Source organism: Struthio camelus, chromosome 16 (assembly GCF_040807025.1).
Source record: "Struthio camelus isolate bStrCam1 chromosome 16, bStrCam1.hap1, whole genome shotgun sequence".
NCBI classification, from domain to species: Eukaryota; Metazoa; Chordata; class Aves; order Struthioniformes; family Struthionidae; genus Struthio; species Struthio camelus.
In genome coordinates, this window is record NC_090957.1 from 704,096 (window position 1) to 725,000 (window position 20,905).

Sequence of the window (20,905 nt, forward strand, 5' to 3'; positions counted from 1 at the left end):
CGTGCGGGCGCAGCGGGGCCCAGGCGTGCGGGCGCGGGGGCCCAGGCGTCCGGGTGCAGCGGGGCCCAGGTGTCCGGGCGCGGGGGCCCAGGCGTGCGGGCGCAGCGGGGCCCAGGTGTCCGGGCGCGGGGGCCCAGGCGTGCGGGCGCAGCGGGGCCCAGGCGTGCGGGCGCGGGGGCCCAGGCGTGCGGGCGCAGCGGGGGCCCAGGCGTGCGGGCGCAGCGGGGGCCCAGGCGTGCGGGCGCAGCGGGGCCCAGGCGTCCGGGCGCAGCGGGGCCCAGGCGTGCGGGCGCAGCGGGGCCCAGGCGTCCGGGCGCAGCGGGGCCCTAGCTCTGGACGCCGTAGCGGGCGAAGTGGCGCAGCAGCACGGCCAGCTGGAGGTGGACGGTGCCGGCGGCCTCGGTGCGCAGGCGGAAGCGCTCGGCGGCGCCCAGCACCAGGTCGGGGCCGCGCAGCTGGGCGCCCCCCCCCAGGAGGCGGCGGGCCAGGCGCTGGCGGGGGCCCCCGCGCGGGCGCCACGTGCCGCAGGCCAGGCCGTGCCAGCCGGCCCGCGCCGGCACCGCGCAGAAGCCGTAGCCGGCCAGGGCGGCGCGCCCGAAGGCGTCGCGGTGCCAAACCTGCAGGTGCAGCCGGGGCCACCCTGGCGCGGGGGGGGGGGGTGTCACCCGCACCGCCGCCGTCAGCCCGGGGGCCGCGCGTGCACGGGGGGACGCGCGTGTGCACGGGGGGACACGCCTGTGCACGGGGGATCATGCATGGGGGGACACGGATGTGCACGGGGGGACGTGCGTGTGCACGGGGGGACACGGGTGTGCACGGGAGGACACGCCTGTGCATGGGGGGATCACGCGTGTGCACGGGGGGATCATGCACATGTGCACGGGGGGACACGGATGTGCACGGGGGGACACGCCTGTGCACGGGGGATCATGCATGGGGGGACATGCCTGAGCACGGGGGGACACGCGTGTGCACGGGGGGATCATGCACATGTGCACGGGAGGACACACGTGTGCACGGGGGGACACGCCTGTGCACGGGGGATCATGCATGGGGGGACACGGATGTGCACGGGGGGACGCGTGTGTGCACAGGGGGACACGCATGCGCACGGGAGGACACGCCTGTGCACGGGGGGATCACGCGTGTGCACGGGGGGATCATGCACATGTGCACGGGGGGACACGCCTGTGCACGGGGGATCATGCATGGGGGGACACGGATGTGCACGGGGGGACGCGTGTGTGCACAGGGGGACACGCGTGTGCACGGGAGGACACGCCTGTGCACGGGGGGATCACGCGTGTGCACGGGGGGACGCGCATGTGCACGGGGGATCATGCATGGGGGGACACACGTGTGCATGGGGGGACACGCCTGAGCACGGGGGACACGCGTGTGCACGGGGGGATCATGCACATGTGCACGGGGGGACGCGCGTGTGCACGGGGGGACACGCGTGTGCATGGGGATTGTGCACGGGGGATCACGTGTGTGCACGGGGGGTCACGCGCGTGCACGGGGGGCGCGGGGGCACCTTGCAGGCCGCGGGTGGCGAAGTGCAGGTCGATGGGGTGGCTCCAGTAGGCGGCGGCGCCCGGCTGCGGCTCGTCCAGCTGCGTCTGGCCCTGGCGGCGGCCGGCCAGCAGCCGCCACGCGCCGCCTGCGGCACGCCGGCCCGCCTCGCACACGCGCGTGCACCCTCCCGCCCGCCTCGCACACGCGTGTGCACCCGCCCGCCTCCGCCTGCGGCACGCCGGCCCGCCTCGCACACGCGCGTGCGCCCTCCCGCCCGCCTCGCACACGCGCGTGCACCCGCCCGCCTCCGCCTGCGGCACGCCGGCCCGCCTCGCACACGCGCGTGCACCCTCCCGCCCGCCTCGCACACGCGTGTGCGCCCTCCCGCCTCCACCTGCGGCACGCCGGCCCGCCTCGCACACGCGCATGCGCCCTCCCGCCCGCCTCGCACACGCGTGTGCGCCCTCCCGCCCGCCTCGCACACGCGTGTGCGCCCTCCCGCCCGCGCGCGCCCCCCTCTGCCCACGTGTGCCCGCTCCTGCACACACGTGTGCCCGCTCCCGCACACGGCTGCGTGCTGCTGCCAGCCTCTGCATGCTCCCACACGCGCGTGCCCGCCTCTGCCCGCGTGTGCACGCTCCCACCCGCATCTGTGCACTGCCACACGCGTGTGCACGCAGGCCCGGTACATGTGCATGCTCCCACACGCGTGTACGGGGCAGCCTCCGTGTACGTGCATGCTCCCAGCCGCGTGTGCACGCTCCGACACGCGTGTGCGCCTGCCCTACCGGCGTGGACGCCCCACTTGCAGAAGAGGCCGCCGTCGGCGAAGCCGCTGGCCCCCACGATCTGCCCGATGACGTGCACCTCCGCCATGGCCGCCCCGGGCGCCGCTGCACACGCGGTCCTGCCGCACACACAGCGCCCTCGTGCGCGCACAACCCCGGTGCACACCCACCACCCTCGTGCATGCACAACCGCGGTGCACACCCACCACCCTCGTGCACACCCACCACCCTCGTGCATGCACAACCGCGGTGCACACCCACCACCCTCGTGCACACCCACCACCCTCGTGCGCGCACAACCCCGGTGCACACCCACCACCCTCGTGCATGCACAACCGCGGTGCACACCCACCACCCTCGTGCACAACCACCACCCTCGTGCATGCACAACCCTCGTGCACGCACAACCCCGGTGCACACCCACCACCCTCGTGCACAACCACCACCCTCGTGCATGCACAACCCTCGTGCACGCACAACCCCGGTGCACACCCACCACCCTCGTGCACAACCACCACCCTCGTGCACGCACAACCCCGGTGCACAACCACCACCCTCGTGCACACCCACCACCCTCGTGCACGCACAACCCCGGTGCACACCCACCACCCTCGTGCACAACCACAACCCTCGTGCACGCACAACCCCGGTGCACAACCACCACCCTCGTGCACACCCACCACCCTCGTGCACGCACAACCGCGGTGCACACCCACCACCCCGGTGCACGCCCAGCCCAGGTGTTCGCACCCCCCGCCCCCCCTTGCACACTCGTGTGCAACCCCCCGCCCCGCGCATGCGCGCTGCGCCCCCACCCACCGCCGCCCCGGGGGCTCCTCGCGCCGCCGCCGCCGCCGCGCGCTCCCCGCCGCCGCTCACACGCACTTCCGGCTGCTGTTGCCACGGCAACGCCGCCAGCCTGCGCAACGCCGGCGCCTGATTGGCCGCGGCAGGAGGGGAGGGGGCGTGGCCAGCCCCGCCCTGGCTGGCGGCGGGCAGAGCGCGGCTCCACCCCCCGCCGCCATCTTGGGAAGGTCGCGCCGCCTCCGCCGGTCCCCGAGCGGGGCCATCTCGGCCCGCAGGAGCGCGAAGGACCGGACCGGCCTCCCGGTGCCGGGTGCCGCGGCCCGGGGAGGCGGCTGCCGGCGCCACCTTGGCAGCGGCAGAGCCCTGGGGGAATGGGGGCCGCCAACTTGGGGCGAGAGGGAATAAGGAGGCGGCCATCTCGGTAGTGGCGCAGGGCGGGGCCGCCATGTTTGCGCCTGTACGGCGGAGGGCGCCGCCATCTTGGCGCTGCCGCGCTGTGGGGGCCGCCATCTTGGGGGCCTGGTTGGACGTGGCCCGACGTGGGTCAACATGGCTCGACATGGGTCAACATGGCCTGACACGGGTCAGCATGGCTCAACGTGGCCTGACACAGCTTGACATGGGTCAACATGGCTCGACATGGCCTGACACGGCTTGACATGGGTCAACATGGTTCAGCATAGCCTGACACGGCTTGACATGGGTCCACGTGGCTCGACATGGCCTGACACGGCTTGACATGGGTCCATGTGGCTCGACATGGCCTGACACGGCTTGACATGGGTCAACATGGCTCGACATGGCCTGACACGGCTTGACATGGGTCAACATGGTTCAGCATAGCCTGACACAGCTTGACATGGGTCAACACGGTTCAGCATAGCCTCACGCGGCTTGACATGGGTCAACATGGCTCAGCATAGCCTGACACGGCTTGACGTGGGTCAACATGGCTCGACATGGCCTGACACGGCTTGACATGGGTCAACACGGTTCAGCATAGCCTCACGCGGCTTGACATGGGTCAACATGGCTCAGCATAGACTGACACGGCTTGACGTGGGTCCACATGGCTCGACCTGGCCTGACACGGCTTGACATGGGTCAACACGGTTCAGCATAGCCTCACGCGGCTTGACATGGGTCAACATGGTTCAGCATAGACTGACACGGCTTGACGTGGGTCCACATGGCTCGACATGGCCTGACACAGCTTGACATGGGTCAACATGGCTCGACATGGCCTGACACGGCTTGACATGGGTCAACACGGTTCAGCATAGCCTCACGCGGCTTGACATGGGTCAACATGGCTCAGCATAGACTGACACGGCTTGACGTGGGTCAACATGGCTCGACATGGCCTGACACGGCTTGACATGGGTCAACACTGTTCAGCATAGCCTCACGCGGCTTGACATGGGTCAACATGGCTCAGCATAGACTGACACGGCTTGACGTGGGTCCACATGGCTCGACATGGCCTGACACAGCTTGACATGGGTCAACATGGCTCGACATGGCCTGACACAGCTTGACATGGGTCAACATGGCTCGACATGGCCTGACGCAGCTTGACATGGGTCAACATGGCTCGACATGGCCTGACATGGCTTGACATGGGTCAACATGGCTCAACATGGCCTGATATGGCCTGATGCAGCTCGACATGGGTCAACGTGGCCCAATATGGCTTGACATGGCTCAGCATAGCCTGACACGGCTTGACACGGGTCAGCATGGCCTGATACGGCCTGACGCAACTCAACATGGGTCAACGTGGCCCGACATGGCCCCTGACCCTGCCCAAGCGCACCCACATGTCCCTGCAGGCACAGACACGCGTGTCTCCAAGCGTGTCCCCACACGTGCCCCGCACACCCCCCATAGCCACGTGTCCCCACACGTGTCCTGCGTGCAGGGTCCCACTGTCCCCTGCCCAGGCTCCTGAAATGGGGCACCCCACATACCCGGAACCCCCTCAGCCCCCCACATTGGGGGCACCCCACGCCCAGAGCCCCCCCCACATTGGGAGCACCCCACACCCGGGCTCCCCCACCTTCCCCTCCCGGGAGGTGACACGAGCTCGCCCGGCCTCAGCCGAGGACCCCAACGCACCCGCTCTGCCTGGGGAGGGGGGCACAGCTGGGGGCCAAGGTGGCAGCAATTAGGCCCCTAATTACCCCCTGGTAATTACCCCGGGTGGGGGGGGGGGCTGCACGCAGGGCTGGAGGGGGGACGGGGCTCGGCCCCCCCAGGGCGGCGGCAGTGAGAGGCGGCAGCAGGTCGGGGCGGCCTGTTTAATGCCCCCGACGGCGGAGGGGGGTGCGGGGGGGAGTCCGGATGGGTGCGGGGGGGTCGGGGGCCCCGGCGTCCGGCGCGTCACCACTTGGAGTACTTGCGGCGCAGGCAGTCGCGGTAGAACTGGAAGATGGCGGCGGCGGCGCGCTGGGCGGCGGCGAGGCTCTGCTGCAGCTGCGGAGGGGGCGCGGGGCGTGGGGGGCCGCCCCACGGCGGGGGGGGGGGCACGGGGGGGCCACCTCACCCATGGGGGGGGCTGCCCCATGGTGGCGGGGGGCACAGGGGGGCCACCCCATGGTGGGGGGGGCACGGGGGGGCCACCTCACCCGCAGGGGGGGAACAGGACATGGGGGGGGGGCTTCCCCACGGCGGGGGGGGGTGGAACATGGGGGCTGCCCCATGGTGGGAGGGGGGGACAGGGGCCACCCGACGGGGGGGGGGTTCCTCATGGGGGGGGGGGCAGGACACAGGGGGCCGCCCCATGGCGGGAGGGGGAACGGGACGGGGGGGGGGCTGCCCCACGGCATGGGGGGGGGGAACATGACGCAGATGGCCGCCCAATGGTGGTGGGGGGGAACGGGACATGGTGGGGGGCTGCCCCATGGCATGGGGGGGGGAACGGGACATGGGGGGGGCTGCCCCACAGCATTGGGGGGGGCTGCCCCACAGCATGGGGGGGGGACACGGGGGGGGGGCCGCCCCCCGGGGCAGGACGGGGGTCACAACCCCCAGTGCGTGTGTGTTTTGGGGGGGGGGGGGAACCGACAGGCCGGGAACCCGCAGGAAACCCCTCGCTGCCCGGAGCGACCCAAACCCGCGGCGATTCGCCCCGAAAGCCGGGACGGGGGGGGGGGGGGGGGGCGCTGACCTCCTGGGGGGAGCAGGCGCCCTTGGTGGTGGCGGCGGCCAGGAGGCGGCCGTCGGGGCTGGCGATGGCGAAGGTGAGCACGGCGCGGGCCTCCTGCGGGGCGAGGGGCAGCGGGGCTGAGCCGGGGGGGGGGACCGCGGCCCCCCGGGGTGGGGGGGGACGGGGGGGGGACCCGCTCACCCGCTCCTGGCGCGCCGTGGGGTCGAGGACGAGGCGGCCGTCGGGCCGCAGGGCGCAGGCGACGCCGCAGAAGAGCGAGGCCAGCGGCAGCCCCGCGTCCAGCAGCCCCAGGCAGGCGGCGTTCAGGCAGCAGGCCAGCAGCTGCGCCCCGCGTCAAGGCGCCCCCGGCCCCCTCCGGCCCCCGCGCGCCCCCCGAAACCCCCCCCAAGCCCCCAATTCCCCCTAACCCCCCCAAACCCACATCCAGCCTCTCAAACCCCCCGAAATCCCCTCAAACCCCCCGAAATCCCCAAGCCCCCAATTCCCCCTAACCCCCCCAAACCCACATCCAGCCCCTCAAACCCCCCAAAATCCTCCCCAAGCCCCCAATTCCCCCTAACCCCCCCAAACCCACATCCAGCCCCTCAAACCCCCCGAAATCCCCCCCAAGCCCCCAATTCCCCCTAACGCCCCCCAAACCCCCATCCAGCCCCTCAAACCCCCCGAAACCCCCCCCAAGCCCCCAATTCCCCCTAACGCCCCCCAAACCCCCATCCAGCCCCTCAAACCCCCCGAAATCCCAACCCCTAAATCCCCCTAACGTCCCCCAAACCCCCCAAAGTCCCCCCAAACCCCCAATTCCCCCTAACGCCCCCCCAAACCCACATCCAGCCCCTCAAACCCCCCAAAATCCCAACCCCCCCAAATCCCCCTAAAGACCCCCAAACCCCCCGAAATCCCCCCAAGCCCCCAATTCCCCCTAGCGTTCCCCAAACGCCCCTCTATCCCCCAAACCCTCTAAATCCCTCCCCCAAAACCCCCATTCTCCCCCCAAAACCCCCAATCCCCCCAACCCCTCTCAATCCCCCCATTCTCTCCTAAACCCCCTCGAACCTCCCACTCTCCCCCCCAACCCAATTCCCTCCCCAAAATCCCCAAATCCCCCAACAATGCCCCAAACCCCCCTCTATCCCCCCACCTCCCCACTCCCTTCCTGACGTGCCCAACGCCAACAACCCCCCAAACCCAATCGATGCCCCCAACCACCCCAATTCGCTCTCCGAAACCTGCCTGCTCCTCCAAAACCCTGCCAGCTTCCCCCGAACCTCCACTTAACCCCCCAAACCACCCCAATTCCCTCCCCAAGCCCCCAGCTCCCCCCCAAACCCCATCAGCTCCCCCCCAACCCCCCTGACTGCCCCCCAAACCCTAATTCATCCCCCAAACCCCGATTCTCTCCCCCCAAGCCCCCCAGCTCTCCTCTAAACCCACCCGCTTCCTGCCAAGCCCCCGTCCATCCCCCCAAACCCTGGTTCCCTCCCCAAAACAGCCCGCCCCCCCCAGCCCCCCCCCAGCCCCCCGGCGGGGGCGGAAGCGGATACGGATCCGGCGTCGCTGAGCACCTGCAGCACCAGGGTGACGGCGGAGCGAGGGTGCAGGGCGCCCAGCAGCACCGCCTGGCACGTGCGCCGCAGCAGCTGCTCCCGGCTCCGCTCCGCCACCCCTGCGGCCCCACGGGGGTCACGGCCGCCCCACGGCCGCCCCACGGCCCCCACGGCCGCCCCCCGTGCCCCCCCGGCCCGGCACGTGCGCCGCAGCAGCTGCTCCCGGCTCCGCTCTGCCACCCCTGCGGCGCCACGGGGGTCACGGCCGCCCCACGCCCCCCCCGGCTGCCCCACGCCCCCCCCGGCTGCCCCACGGACGCCCCCCGTGCCCCCCCGGCCCGGCACGTGCGCCGCAGCAGCTACTCCCGGCTCCGCTCCGCCACCCCTGCGGCGCCACGGGGGTCACGGCCGCCCCACGCCCCCCCCGGCCGCCCCACGGCCGCCCCCCGTGCCCCCCCGGCCTGGCACGTGCGCCGCAGCAGCTGCTCCCGGCTCCGCTCCGCCACCCCTGCGGCGCCACGGGGGTCACGGCCGCCCCACGGCTGCCCCACGGCCCCCCCGGCCGCCCCCCGTGCCCCCCCGGCCCGGCACGTGCGCCGCAGCAGCTGCTCCCGGCTCCGCTCCGCCACCCCACGGCCCCCACCCCCCCCGCACCCCCGGCACCCACCGGGCAGCCCCACCTTGGGGCGCAGCAGCACCTCCAGCACCGCCTGGTCCGGCAGCTCTTTGCTGCCCTTCGCCTCGCCGGGGCCGTAGAGCCCGGCCAGCACCGAGGTGTCGCCTGCGGGCGTGGGGTGGGGGGTCGGCGACCACGCGTGGGCCCAGGCGTCCGGGGGGGGGGGAGATCTCGGGGGGGGGGCAGGGTGTCCAGGGACAGGGGATCCCATGGGAAGAGGGGCCCAGGCGTCCGAGGGGGGATCCCGGGGAAGAGGGGCCCAGGCGTCCGGGGGGGGGGGATCTCGGGGGGAGGGGATCTCGGGGAAGAAGGGCCCAGGCGTCCGGGGGGGGAGGGGAAGGACCCAGGCGGCCCCCGCGGACGGTGAGGGGGAACCGGGGGCGGCGCGGGGGGGGGGGTCGCGCACCCTGGACGAAGGCGGCCGAGCCGTCGGGCCGCGAGAGCAGCCCCTGCTCGCAGGAGAAGGGCCGCAGGCAGCACTCGCCGCCGCCGCCATCCTCCTCCTCCTCCACTGCCACCGCTGCTGCTGCCTCCGCCGCCATGCTGCCGCCGCTCCCGCTTCCGCTTCCGGCGGAAACGCCCGCCCTCTGGCACGTGACCGCCCCCCCCAGTGCCCCGGTGCCCCCTTTCCCCGGTCCCCCCAGCCGCCCCGGTGCGCCGCCTCCTGCGGTCCCCCCGGCCCCCCGCGCCCCTCCCCGGCGTTCCGCCCCCCCAGTGCCCCGGTGCCCCCTTTCCCCGGTCCCCCCAGCCGCCCCGGTGCGCCGCCCCCCGCGGTCCCCCCGGCCCCCCGCGCCCCTCCCCGGCGTTCCGCCCCCCCCCAGTGCCCCGGTGCCCCCTTTCCCCGGTCCCACTAGCCGCCCCGGTGCGCCGCCCCCCGCGGTCCCCCCGGCCCCCCGCGCCCCTCCCCGGCGTTCCACGCCCCCCCCAGTGCCCCGGTGCCCCCTTTCCCCGGTCCCCCCAGCCGCCCCGGTGCGCCGCCCCCCGCGGTCCCCCCGGCCCCCCGCGCCCCTCCCCGGCGTTCCGTCCCCCCCAGTGCCCCGGTGCCCCCTTTCCCCGGTCCCCCCAGCCGCCCCGGTGCGCCGCCCCCCGCGGTCCCCCCGGCCCCCGCGCCCCTTCCCGGCGTTCCCCCCGGCCCGCCCCGCCCCGCCCCGCACAAGATGGCGGCGGCGGCGCTGCGGGCGCTGCGCGGGCGGCTCCTGCGGGCCCGGGCGGCTCCGCTCTCGGCTCCGCTCTCGGCTCCGGCTCCGGCCCGCGGCCTCGGCACCGCCGTGAGTGGGGCGGGCGCGGGGGGCGCCGCGCCGAGGTCCCCCCACCGCCGCCGCCGGCCGGGCCCGGCTCCCCACGTCCCCACGTCCCCGTGTCCCCGTGTCCCCACGTCCCGTCCCCACGTCCCCGTGTCCCCGTGTCCCCGTGTCCCCATGTCCCCGTGTCCCCACGTCCCCGTGTCCCCACGTCCCGTCCCCACGTCCCCGTGTCCCCATGTCCCCATGTCCCCGTGTCCCCGTGTCCCCACGTCCCCGTGTCCCCGTGTCCCTGGCTCCCCACGTCCCCGTGTCCCCACGTCCCCACGTCCCCGTGTCCCCACGTCCCGTCCCCCCGTGTCCCCACTTCCCGTCCCCACGTCCCCGTGTCCCCACGTCCCCGGCTCCCCACGTCCCCGGCTCCCCACGTCCCTGTGTCCCCACGTCCCGTCCCCACGTCCCGTCCCCACGTCCCCGTGTCCCCACGTCCCCGTGTCACCGGGGTGAACAGGAGGGTTCGGCAGGGGGGTTTCGGCGGGGGGGGACGGGGACGACGGGACGTTTCGGCGGGGGGGACGGGGACGACGGGACGTTTCGGCGGGGGGGGGACGGGGACGACGGGACGTTTCGGCGGGGGGGGACGGGGACGACGGGACGTTTCGGCGGGGGGAGACGGGGACGACGGGACGTTTCGGCGGGGGGGGACGGGGACGACGGGACGTTTCGGCAGGGGGGGGACGGGGACGACGGGACGTTTCGGCGGGGGGGACGGGGACGACGGGACGTTTCGGCAGGGGGGGCGGCAGCAGGAGCCCTCTCTGCCCTCGCTGGCGGAGAAGCCGCAGTTCCCCGGCGCCTCGGCCGACTTCGCCGAGCGGCTCCGCTTCATCCAGCCCAACGCGCTGTCGGGCATCCCCGTCTACCGCGTCATGGACCGCCAGGGCCACGTCGTCAACCCCCGCGAGGACCCCCAGGTGGGCCCCGGCCCCCCGGCCCCACGGCCCCCAGCCCCACGGCCCCCGGCCCCCCGGCCCCCCAGCCCCACGGCCCCCGGCCCCCGCGCTGTCGGGCATCCCCGTCTACCGCGTCATGGACCGCCAGGGCCACGTCGTCAACCCCCGCGAGGACCCCCAGGTGGGCCCCGGCCCCCCGGCCCCCCGGCCCCACGGCCCCCGGCCCCCCGGCAGCCCCTGTCCCCACGTTGCGTTTCCCATCCCCATGGCGGCTCCTGCCCTTGCAGCATGTCCCTCGTCCCCACGGCAGCAGCCCCCCGTCCCCACGGCAGCCCCTGTCCCCACATCACGTCCCCCAACCCCACGGCGTGCCCTGTCCTCGCAGGGCAGCCCCTGCCCCACAGCAGCCCCTGTCCCCACGTGGCGGCCCCCATCCCCACGGCGGCCCCTGTCCCTGCGGCGCGTCCCCTGTCCCCGTGAGCGTCCCCGGTCCCCACAGTGTCCCCCAAACCCACGACGACACCGTCCCCGTGGTGCCCCCACCCCCGTGACGCCCCGTCCCCGGGCGGCGCTGCCCCCCCCGCAGCTGCCCCAGGAGCTGGTGCTGAAGCTCTACAAGACCATGACGCTCCTCAACACCATGGACCGCATCCTGTACGAGTCGCAGCGGCAGGTGAGCCGGGGGCCGGCGCGGGGCCCGGCCGGGGGACGCGCCGCCTGCCCGCGCCCACCCCCGCCGCCCCCCAGGGCCGCATCTCCTTCTACATGACCAACTACGGCGAGGAGGGGACGCACGTGGGCAGCGCGGCGGCCCTGGCCGACACCGACCTGGTCTTCGGGCAGTACCGCGAGGCGGGTAAGGGCGAGCCGGGCCGGCGGCGGCGGCGGCGGTGGCGGCGTCCCCCCCGCGCTCACCGCCGCCCCGCGCCAGGCGTGCTCATGTACCGCGGCTACCCGCTGGACCTCTTCATGGCGCAGTGCTACGGCAACGCCAGCGACCCCGGCAAAGGGCGCCAGATGCCGGTGCACTACGGCTGCCGCGAGCGCCACTTCGTCACCATCTCCTCCCCGCTGGCCACCCAGATCCCGCAAGGTGACGCCGGGCTGGGGTGGGGTTGGGGGGGTGGACACGCGCCGGCGCTGCCCCCGGGGGCTGACGCCGCGTCCCGACCCCGCTCCCGGCAGCCGTGGGCGCCGCCTACGCCATCAAGCGGGACAACGCCAACCAGGCGGTCATCTGCTACTTCGGCGAGGGGGCCGCCAGCGAGGGGGACGCCCACGCCGGCTTCAACTTCGCCGCCACCCTCGAGTGCCCCATCATCTTCTTCTGCCGCAACAACGGCTACGCCATCTCCACCCCCACCTCCGAGCAGTACCGGGGCGACGGCATCGGTAAGAGCCGCCGCGCGCGGGCGACGGCAGCGGCCGTGGTGGCCGTCCCTGACCGCGGCCCCCCGCAGCGGCCCGCGGCCCCGGCTACGGCCTCATGTCCATCCGCGTGGACGGCAACGACGTCTTCGCCGTCTACAACGCCACCAAGGAGGCGCGGCGCCGCGCCGTGGCCGAGAACCAGCCCTTCCTCATCGAGGCCATGACCTACAGGTGCGGGGCCGGGGGGCGGCGGCGGCGGCGGCGGGGGGACACGCGCGGTGGCGGCGGCGCCACGCGGCTCCCGCGCGTCCCCTCCCCGCTGGGCAGGATCGGCCACCACAGCACCAGCGACGACAGCTCCGCCTACCGCTCGGTGGACGAGGTGAACTACTGGGACAAGCAGGACCACCCCATCTCCCGCCTGCGCCACTACATGCTGGGCCGGGGCTGGTGGGACGAGGAGCAGGAGAAGAGCTGGAGGAAGAGCTCCCGCAGGAAGGTGAGCGGGGCCGGGGCGGCCTCTGCCTCTCCTCGTCCTTCTCCTTGTTCCCTTTCTCCTCGCTCTTCTCTTCCTCGTCTTCCTTTTCATCCTGCTCCTTGCGCTCCCTTTCTCCTGCTCCTCGCCCTTGTTCTGCTCGTCTTTGTCCTCTTCCTCCTTGCGCTCGTTCTCTCGTTCTTCCTCGTTGCCCTTGTTGTTGTTCTCCTTCCCAACCTTCTCCCCTTCCTTCTCCTAATTTTTTGTTCTTGTCTTCATCCTCGCTTGCCTTCTTGTTATCTTTCTCCTGCTCGTCCTCTTCATCCTCATGTTCCTTACGCTCTTTCTCCTCTTCCTCATTGTCCTCCTTGTCCTGCTCCTCCCCGTCCTCACTCTCGTCCTCGTCTTTCTTCTCCTCATCCTGCTCCTTCTCCTCCTCGTTCTCCTTGTTCTCCTCCTCTACCTCCTGCTCCTCCCTGTCCTCGCTCTCATCCTCATCTTTCTTCTCCTGCTCCTTCTCCTCCTCGTTCTCCTTGTTCTCCTCCTCTACCTCCTGCTCCTCCCTGTCCTCGCTCTCATCCTCATCTTTCTTCTCCTGCTCCTTCTCCTCCTCGTTCTCCTTGTTCTCCTCCTCTACCTCCTCCTCCTCCCTGTCCTCACTCTCATCCTCATCTTTCTTCTCCTCCTTTTCCTCGTCCTCCTCCTCCTCACTCTCCTCCTCTACCTCCTCCTCCTCCTCGTCCTGCTCCTCCTCGTCCTCATTCTCATCCTTCTCCTTCACTTGCTCGTTCTCGTCGTCCTGCTCCTTGTCACCCTACTGCTTGTTCTCCTGCTCTTCGTTCTGCTCCTCTACCTCCTCCTCCTCCTCGTCCTGCTCCTCCTCGTCCTCATTCTCATCCTTCTTCTCCTTCACTTGCTCGTTCTCGTCGTCCTGCTCCTTGTCACCCTACTGCTTGTTCTCCTGCTCTTCGTTCTGCTCCTCTACCTCCTCCCGCTCCGCGTCCTTCCCGGCTCACCCGGCTGCTCCCCCCGCAGGTGATGGAGGCCTTCGAGGAGGCGGAGCGCAAGCTGAAGCCCAACCCGCAGCTGCTCTTCTCCGACGTGTACCGCGAGATGCCGCCGCACCTGCAGAAGCAGCAGGCGGCCCTGGCGCGGCACCTGCAGCAGTACGGCGAGCACTACCCCCTCGAGCACTTCGAGCAGTGACGCCGCCCGCCCTCCCCAATAAACCCGCTGCCGCCTCGGGGCCGTGTGCGTTGGTGCGACGGTAAGCGAGAGTCCGGGCGCCGCGCGCGCGGCCGGGAGCGCCCCCGTTCGATGCGCCGCCCGGGCCGGCGCAGCAGCCGCCAGAGCGCGCGGTCTGCGGCGGGCAGCGCCGGTGCATCGGCAGCAGCCCGGCGCGGGCGCAGGGGTCGCCCGGCCGCCACGTCCAGCGTGCGGAAGCCGGCGTGGGGCCGCGCCGGGACGCCCAGCGCGTGGAAGCGGAGCCCGGCGAAGACGTCGTCGGTGGGGAAGAGCGCCAGGCGGGCGGCCAGGTCGTGCGAGGGCCCCGCCAGCCGCCCGGAGAGGAGGTAGCCGCCGCCGCCGCCGCCGCAGCCCGGGTAGGGACCGGCGTAGAAAGGGGCCGGGATGTAATACTTGCCGGCGGGCGCCCGGAAGGGCCGCGCGTCGGCCATCGCCCGCCCGGCGTAGAGGACGCGGGCCGGCGGCGGCGAGCCCAGCTAGGCCAGGACGCGCGGCGTGTTGACGAAGGCGGCGGCGTCGCCCTTGAGCACGAAGCGGGCGCCGGGGCAGCGGCGCCGCAGCCAGCCGAGGAAGAGGAAGTCCTTCAGCGCCAGGTTGAAGAAGGCGTCCTCGAAGCCCCACTGCAGCAGGTCGCCGAAGAGCCGGCTCCCGGCCGCCGGGCCCAGCAGGAAGACGGCCCGCACGCCGGCCCGCCGCCGGGCCCGGGTCTGCCGCGCCGCCGAGTTCCCCGGCGCCGACTCGACGGCCAGCAGCAGGAAGGGGCCGTTGGGCCGCAGGCGCCCGGCTGGTCCAGCAGCAGCGGGTAGCGCCGGCAGCCGCCGCGCAGCACGAAGCGCCGGAGCGCCTCGGGGTAGGCGCCGAAGTCGGGGAAGGCGGCGGCCGGCGCGCTCTCGCCGCAGCCGCCCGCCCCCGCTGCAGCCCCTTCCAGTAAGCCGGGGCGGGCGGTTCGGGGCCCCCCGAGCGCCCCCCGGCTCCCGCTCGCTCCAGCTCACGTAGGCGTGGAGGCAGAGCAGCGCCGCCGGGGCCAAGGCCACCGGCAGGCGCTTGGGGCCGCGCGTGCTCCGGGGGGGACGGCGAGCCTGGGGCGGGGGCGACGGGGACGTCAGGGACCCCGGCTCGGCCGGTCCCCGGACGCACGAGGTGCCCTGGGGACGCGCGACCCCGGCTCGGCTGGTCCGCGGACGCGCGAGGCGCCCCGGGGACGCGTGACCCCCCCTGGGGACGCGCGACCCCGGCTCGGCCGGTCCCCGGACGCGCGACCCCCCCCTGGGGACGCGCGACCCCGGCTCGGCCGGTCCCCGGACGCGCGACCCCCCCTGGGGACGCGCGACCCCGGCTCGGCCGGTCCCCGGACGCGTGACCCCCCCCTGGGGACGCGCGACCCCGGCTCGGCCGGTCCCCGGACGCGCGACCCCCCCTGGGGACGCGCGACCCCGGCTCGGCCGGTCCCCGGACGCGTGAGGCGCCCCCGGGCCGGGCCCCATCACAGCTCACCCGCGTCCGGGGGCTCCGCTCTGGGGCAGGTCGATTCGGGGAGCCATCGCTCCCCATATCCCGTTTTAACCCCCCGCGTCCCATTCTCGCCCCCTCCACGGTCCCGTATCGACCCCCCTGCGTCTCATTACGGCCCCCCGGCCCCGCTGCCCCCCCAATTCCCACTTCCACCCCCCCCCACATCCCGTTCCAACCTCCCCGATCCCATTGCCGCCCCCCGGGGCTCCCCGCGTCGCTCGGGCTCGGCTGCCTGTGCCGCAGCGTCGCCGCGCGCGCCCGAGCCGCGTCCTCCGCCCAGCCCTGCCGGGAGCCCGCGGCTCCGCCGGGAACGCCGGGCCCGGCCGCCACCAGGCTGGGGAAACCGCAGCCAAGGTCCCGCCACCGGGACCCGGAGCCCCTGGGGGCCGGCGCCGGGGAGGGCGATTCCCCCCGCCACCCGCTCCGCCGGGGAGGGCGATTCCCCCCGCAAAAAAAAAACCCTTCCAGCCTTGCGCGGGCGAGTCCCGACACCTTTAATGCCCGGCGGCGGCCAGGGGCGCGGCGAGGGCCGGGCCGGGGGGGCTCCGGCGGCCCCGGCGCTACGGGGGGCGGCGGGCGGCGGGCGGCGGCGGCGGCTCCAGCCCGTCCGCGTAGTCCATGCCCACGACCTGGCAGCGGGGCAGCATCTCCTCCAGCAGGATGCGGGTCAGGCCCGGGTGGCGGACGGCCGGCAGGTCCGAGACGTCCAGGCGGCGCAGGCGCCTGCGGCGGGACGGGCCGGGCCCCCGTCGCCTACCTCCGCGGCGGAGGCAGGGGAAGGGGCCGGCGCCCGCGCCGCGGGGTGGGTGGGGGGGGGGGTCGCTCACCGCAGGTGGTGGAGGGCGGCCAGGCCCCGCTCGGTGACGCGGGGGCAGCCGGCCAGCGACAGCTCGCGCAGGCTGGCGCCCAGCGTGTGCAGCCGGGCCAAGCTCCAGTCGTCCACGCGCCGGCAGCCGCTCAGGTCCAGGTGCTGCAGCTGCGTCAGGCGCGCTGCCGGCCGGGCCAGCGCCTCGGTCACCCCGGCACCTCGGTCACCCCGGCGGGGTCCCGGCCGGCCCGGCGCCTCGGTCACCCCGGCGCCTCGGTCACCCCGGCGGGGTCCCGGCCGGCCCGGCGCCTCGGTCACCCCGGCGCCTCGGTCACCCCGGCGGGGTCCCGGCCGGGCCGGGCGCCTCGGTCACCCCGGCGCCTCGGTCACCCCGGCGGGGTCCCGGCCGGCCCGGCGCCTCGGTCACCCCGGCGCCTCGGTCACCCCGGCGGGGTCCCGGCCGGCCCGGCGCCTCGGTCACCCCGGCGCCTCGGTCACCCCGGCGGGGTCCCGGCCGGCCCGGCGCCTCGGTCACCCCGGCGCCTCGGTCACCCCGGCGGGGTCCCGGCCGGCCCGGCCCCTCGGTCACCCCGGCGCCTCGGTCACCCCGGCGGGGTCCCGGCCGGCCCGGCGCCTCGGTCACCCCGGCGCCTCGGTCACCCCGGCGGGTCCCCGGCCGGCCCGGCGCCTCGGTCACCCCGGCGCCTCGGGCACCCCGGCGGGGTCCCGGCCGGCCCGGCGCCTCGGTCACCCCGGCGCCTCGGTCACCCCGGCGGGGTCCCGGCCGGCCCGGCGCCTCGGTCACCCCGGCGCCTCGGTCACCCCGGCGGGTCCCCGGCCGGCCCGGCGCCTCGGTCACCCCGGCGCCTCGGTCACCCCAGCGGGTCCCCGGCCGGCCCGGTGCCTCGGTCACCCCGGCGCCTCGGTCACCCCAGCGGGTCCCCGGCCGGCCCGGTGCCTCGGTCACCCCGGCGCCTCGGGCACCCCGGCGGGGTCCCGGCCGGGCCAGCGCCTCGGTCACCCCGGCGCCTCGGTCACCCCGGCGGGTCCCCGGCCGGCCCGGCGCCTCGGTCACCCCGGCGCCTCGGTCACCCCGGCGGGGTCCCGGCCGGCCCGGCCCCTCGGTCACCCCGGCGCCTCGGTCACCCCGGCGGGGTCCCGGCCGGCCCGGCGCCTCGGTCACCCCGGCGCCTCGGTCACCCCGGCGGGGTCCCGGCCGGCCCGGCGCCTCGGTCACCCCGGCGCCTCGGTCACCCCGGCGGGGTCCCGGCCGGCCCGGCCCCTCGGTCACCCCGGCGCCTCGGTCACCCCGGCGGGTCCCGGCCGGCCCGGCCCCTCGGTCACCCCGGCGCCTCGGTCACCCCGGCGGGGTCCCGGCCGGGCCGGGCGCCCAGGACCCTCCCCACCGGCAGGAAGGAGCCCGGCCGGCTTTTAGCTACGGCAGCGGCTGCGAAACCCCGGGAGGAAAGCGGGAAGAGGGGCGGGAAGCCCCTCGCCCCCCTCCACCACCACCCGCCGGCCCCCCGCTGCCGGCCCCGGCTCACCCAGGTCGTCCAAGCCGCCGTAGTCGACGGCGGAGCCGCTCAGGTCGACGGCCACCACCGGCAGGTCGCGGAGCCGCAGCAGCTCCGGGCCGCAGCCGCCGCGGGCGTCCGGCCGCAGCCACTCGTCCCGGCCCTGGAACCTGCCCGGGGGCCGGCGGCGCCGCGTGAGCTGAGCTCGGGCCCGGCCCATCCCGGCCCCCGGCCCCCAGCCCGGCCCATCCCGGCCCCCAGCCCGGCCCCCAGCCCGGCCCCCATCCCGGCCCATCCTGGCCCCCAGCCCGGCCCCCAGCCCGGCCCCCGGCCCCCATCCCGGCCCATCCCGGCCCCCATCCCGGCCCATCCTGGCCCCCAGCCCGGCCCCCAGCCCGGCCCATCCCGGCCCCCGGCCCCCAGCCCGGCCCATCCCGGCCCCCGGCCCCCAGCCCGGCCCCCAGCCCGGCCCATCCCGGCCCCCATCCCGGCCCATCCTGGCCCCCAGCCCGGCCCCCAGCCCCCAGCCCAGCCCATCCTGGCCCCCAGCCCGGCCCCCAGCCCCCAGCCCAGCCCATCCTGGCCCCCAGCCCGGCCCCCGGCCCAGCCCAGCCCCCGGCCCCCAGCCCGGCCCCCGGCCCCCAGCCCGGCCCATCCCGGCCCCCAGCCCCCAGCCCGGCCCCCAGCCCGTCCCGTCCCATCCCAGCCCCCCACCCGTCCCATCCCGTCCCCTGTCCTGTCCCCCAGCCCATCCCGGCCCCCAGCCCATCCTGGCCCATCCCGTCCCCTGTCCCATCCTGGCCCCCAGCCCATCCCGTCCCATCCCGGCCCCTGTCCCGGCCCCCGGCCCATCCTGACCCCCATCCCGGCCCCCAGCCCATCCCGTCCCATCCCAGCCCCCATCCCGGCCCCCGGCCCCCGGCCCGTCCAGGCCCCCATCCCACCCCATCCCCCAGCCCGGCTCCCAGCCCGGCCCCCATCCCATCCTGCCCTGGCCCCCAGCCCGTCCCGGCCCCCGGCCCGGCCCCCCACCCCGCTCCGTCACCTGGCGCTGCCGCCGCAGGACAGGACGAAGAAGGCGGCCGCCACGTCGGGGCCGTAGAGCTCCCGCACGGAGCCGCGGTAGCTGCGCGGGAGCCGCGGCGTCACCGGGGCGCCGCTTCCCGGCGCTCCGACCGCCGCCGCCGCCGCCGCCGCCGCCCTTACGCGCTGTCCAGGCGGAGCCGGTAGCGCTGCAGCCGGGCGCTCCAGCCCGCCGCCTCCTCCGCGCCGCAGAGCCAGGAGCGGAGCCCGCGCAGGGCGGCCAGGCGCAGCGTCGCCGCCGTTGTCGCCGCCGTTGTCGCCGCCGTTGCCGCCGCCGTTGCCGCCGCCGCCGCGCGCGAGGACCCGGCGCTGCTGCCGCCGCCGCTGCTGCTGCTGCTGCTGCTCCTGCTGCTGCTGCTCCTGCTGCTGCTGCTGCCGCCGCCGGCGGTGGGATGCGGCGGCCGGAGCCGCCCGGGCGCCCGGCAGTGCCGCAGCTGGGGGGCCGTGGTGGGAGATGCTCGGTGCTGCCCCCCCCCGTCCCGAGGGACCATTCCCCCCCCCCCCGCCGTAAGCGGTGAAATTAGTGAAACCCCGTAAATCTGCCAGCTCGGGGGGGGGGAGGGTAATGAGGGAGATATGGGGGGCACCGGGGAGGGGGGACGGGGGGCACCCGGGAGACTCGGGGGGGGCAGAGGGAGGGGGGAGCCTCCCCGGGGAGCAGGGGACACTGGGGGGGCATGAGGAGCCCTCAGGGGGGACAGGGAGGGTCCTGGGGGGGGACATGGGGGTCCTGGGGGGACACAAGGACCTTGGAGGGGGACATGGAGGGCCCTGGGGGGGGCACGGGAACCCTGGGGGGGACACAGAGGGTCCTGGGGGGGCACGGGAACCCTGGGGGGGGACACAGGAGCCCTGGGGGGGGACATGGAGGGTCCTGGGGGGGGACATGGAGGGTCCTTGGGGGGGGGGCACAGGGGACGCTAGGGGTGACAGGAGGGACCCTTGGGAGGGGGATACGAGGGCAGCCGGGGGGGGGGCTCGGGGGACCCTGGAGGCACATGGGAGATCCGGGGGGGGACACGGGGGTCCTGGGGGGGTCACGGGGGCCCGGGGGGGGACACGGGGGTCCTGGGGGGGTCACGGGGGCCCGGGGGGGGTCACGGGGGACCGGGAGGGGACACGGGGGTCCTGGGGGGGGACACGGGGGTCCTGGGGGGGTCACGGGGGCCCGGGGGGTCACGGGGGCCCGGGGGGGGGACACGGGGGACCGGGAGGGGACACGGGGGTCCTGGGGGGGGACACGGGGGTCCTGGGGGGGTCACGGGGGCCCGGGGGGGTCACGGGGGCCCGGGGGGGGACACGGGGGACCGGGAGGGGACACGGGGGTCCTGGGGGGGGACACGGGGGCCCGGGGGGGGTCACGGGGGCCCGGGGGGGGTCATGGGGGTCCTGGGGGGGTCACGGGGGCCCAGGGGGGCGCTCGCCCTCCGCTGCCCCCCACAAGCCGCCCCCCTTGGGGCCTGGGGGGGCCCCGGGACCCCCCAAACCCGCCCGCAGCCCCCAGGCCCGGCCCGGGGGGGGGGGGTAGAAGGGCACCTACCGCCCCGAGCGCCGCCATCTTGATCGCGTCACGTGACACGCGCCCCCTCCCGCGCAGGCGCCGGCAGCAGGGGGCGGAGCCTCCGCCGCCTCCGGGCCGCCCCCCGGGCTCCTCTGACCACGCCCCCGACCCGTGACCACGCCCCTCCCCGGGGGCCCCGCCCCTCCCCGGGGGCCCCGCCCCTCCCCGGGGGCAGAGCCCCTCGTGGCCCCGCCCCTCGCGAGTGCATAACCCCGCCCCGCCCTTAGCCCCGCCCTTAGCCCCGCCCCGCTCATAGTCCCGCCCATAGCCCCGCCCCCCGCGAGTGCTCTGCCGCCCCCTGGCGGAGGGGGGGGGGGCAGGACGCTTGGACCGCCCGGGAGGGGGGGGAGAGTGTGAGTGTGAGTGTGAGTGCGAGTGCGAGTGCGAGTGTGAGTGCGAGTGCGAGTGTGAGTGCGAGTGTGAGTGCGAGTGTGCAACCAGCTGTGCAAACCTGTACGTGTGTGCACCGCGCGCGGGTGTGTGCGCGTGTGTGTGTGTGTGTGTGTGTGTGTGTGTGCGCGGGTGTGCGGGTGTGCGTGTGCACCATGTGCGTGCGTGTGCACATGTGTGTGCGCGTGTGCCCACGGGTGTGCATGTGCACCATGCACGTGCATGTGTGTGTGTGTGTGTGCGTGTGTGC

The 20,905-nt window shown here is 75.3% G+C and overlaps 5 protein-coding genes across 9 annotated transcripts; 1 reads left to right on the plus strand and 4 right to left on the minus strand.

Moving 5' to 3' along the window:
• Window positions 1–205: 205 nt before the first annotated feature.
• On the minus strand, window positions 206–5,258 carry B9D2 (B9 domain containing 2). Of its 3 annotated transcripts, none has more exons than XM_068910046.1 (4): window positions 3,023–3,067; window positions 2,307–2,425; window positions 1,538–1,663; window positions 206–640 (listed from the first exon to the last, which is right to left on the minus strand). In XM_068910046.1, the coding sequence occupies exons 2-4, from the start codon at window positions 2,392–2,394 to the stop codon at window positions 327–329; spliced, it is 528 nt and encodes a 175-aa protein (XP_068766147.1). In that variant the 5' UTR covers window positions 2,395–2,425; window positions 3,023–3,067; the 3' UTR covers window positions 206–326. The 3 variants fall into 3 exon arrangements, with proteins under 3 accessions (XP_068766147.1, XP_068766144.1, XP_068766146.1); XM_068910045.1 differs by lacking the exon at window positions 3,023–3,067 and adding an exon at window positions 3,126–5,258 and having other exon boundaries at window positions 207–640; XM_068910043.1 differs by lacking the exon at window positions 3,023–3,067 and having other exon boundaries at window positions 2,307–2,565.
• A 124-nt stretch (window positions 5,259–5,382) lies between these two features.
• On the minus strand, window positions 5,383–9,101 carry EXOSC5 (exosome component 5). Its single transcript, XM_068910042.1, has 6 exons — window positions 8,909–9,101; window positions 8,494–8,607; window positions 7,824–7,945; window positions 6,463–6,603; window positions 6,283–6,375; window positions 5,383–5,588 (listed from the first exon to the last, which is right to left on the minus strand). The coding sequence occupies exons 1-6, from the start codon at window positions 9,042–9,044 to the stop codon at window positions 5,496–5,498; spliced, it is 699 nt and encodes a 232-aa protein (XP_068766143.1). The 5' UTR covers window positions 9,045–9,101; the 3' UTR covers window positions 5,383–5,495.
• A 525-nt stretch (window positions 9,102–9,626) lies between these two features.
• On the plus strand, window positions 9,627–13,788 carry BCKDHA (branched chain keto acid dehydrogenase E1 subunit alpha). Of its 3 annotated transcripts, none has more exons than XM_068909428.1 (9): window positions 9,627–9,770; window positions 10,538–10,717; window positions 11,283–11,369; window positions 11,444–11,552; window positions 11,628–11,789; window positions 11,882–12,088; window positions 12,157–12,298; window positions 12,395–12,566; window positions 13,578–13,788. In XM_068909428.1, exons 1-9 carry the CDS (start codon window positions 9,660–9,662, stop codon window positions 13,746–13,748), a joined length of 1,341 nt encoding a protein of 446 aa, XP_068765529.1. In that variant the 5' UTR covers window positions 9,627–9,659; the 3' UTR covers window positions 13,749–13,788. The 3 variants fall into 3 exon arrangements, with proteins under 3 accessions (XP_068765529.1, XP_068765530.1, XP_068765531.1); XM_068909429.1 differs by having other exon boundaries at window positions 9,639–9,770; window positions 10,637–10,717; XM_068909430.1 differs by lacking the exons at window positions 9,627–9,770; window positions 10,538–10,717 and adding an exon at window positions 10,767–10,877.
• Window positions 12,583–13,341, minus strand: LOC138061205 (cilia- and flagella-associated protein 251-like; the record flags this gene model as incomplete). Its single annotated transcript, XM_068910007.1, has 1 exon — window positions 12,583–13,341. A coding segment is annotated over one exon (759 nt), but the record flags the coding sequence as incomplete, so codon positions are not given.
• Window positions 13,789–15,771: 1,983 nt separating the features above from the next.
• DMAC2 (distal membrane arm assembly component 2) lies at window positions 15,772–20,317 on the minus strand. The gene is made up of 6 exons (XM_068910316.1): window positions 20,245–20,317; window positions 18,828–19,138; window positions 18,667–18,747; window positions 17,652–17,791; window positions 16,127–16,289; window positions 15,772–16,022 (listed from the first exon to the last, which is right to left on the minus strand). Exons 1-6 carry the CDS (start codon window positions 20,260–20,262, stop codon window positions 15,860–15,862), a joined length of 876 nt encoding a protein of 291 aa, XP_068766417.1. The 5' UTR covers window positions 20,263–20,317; the 3' UTR covers window positions 15,772–15,859.
• Window positions 20,318–20,905: the final 588 nt, after the last annotated feature.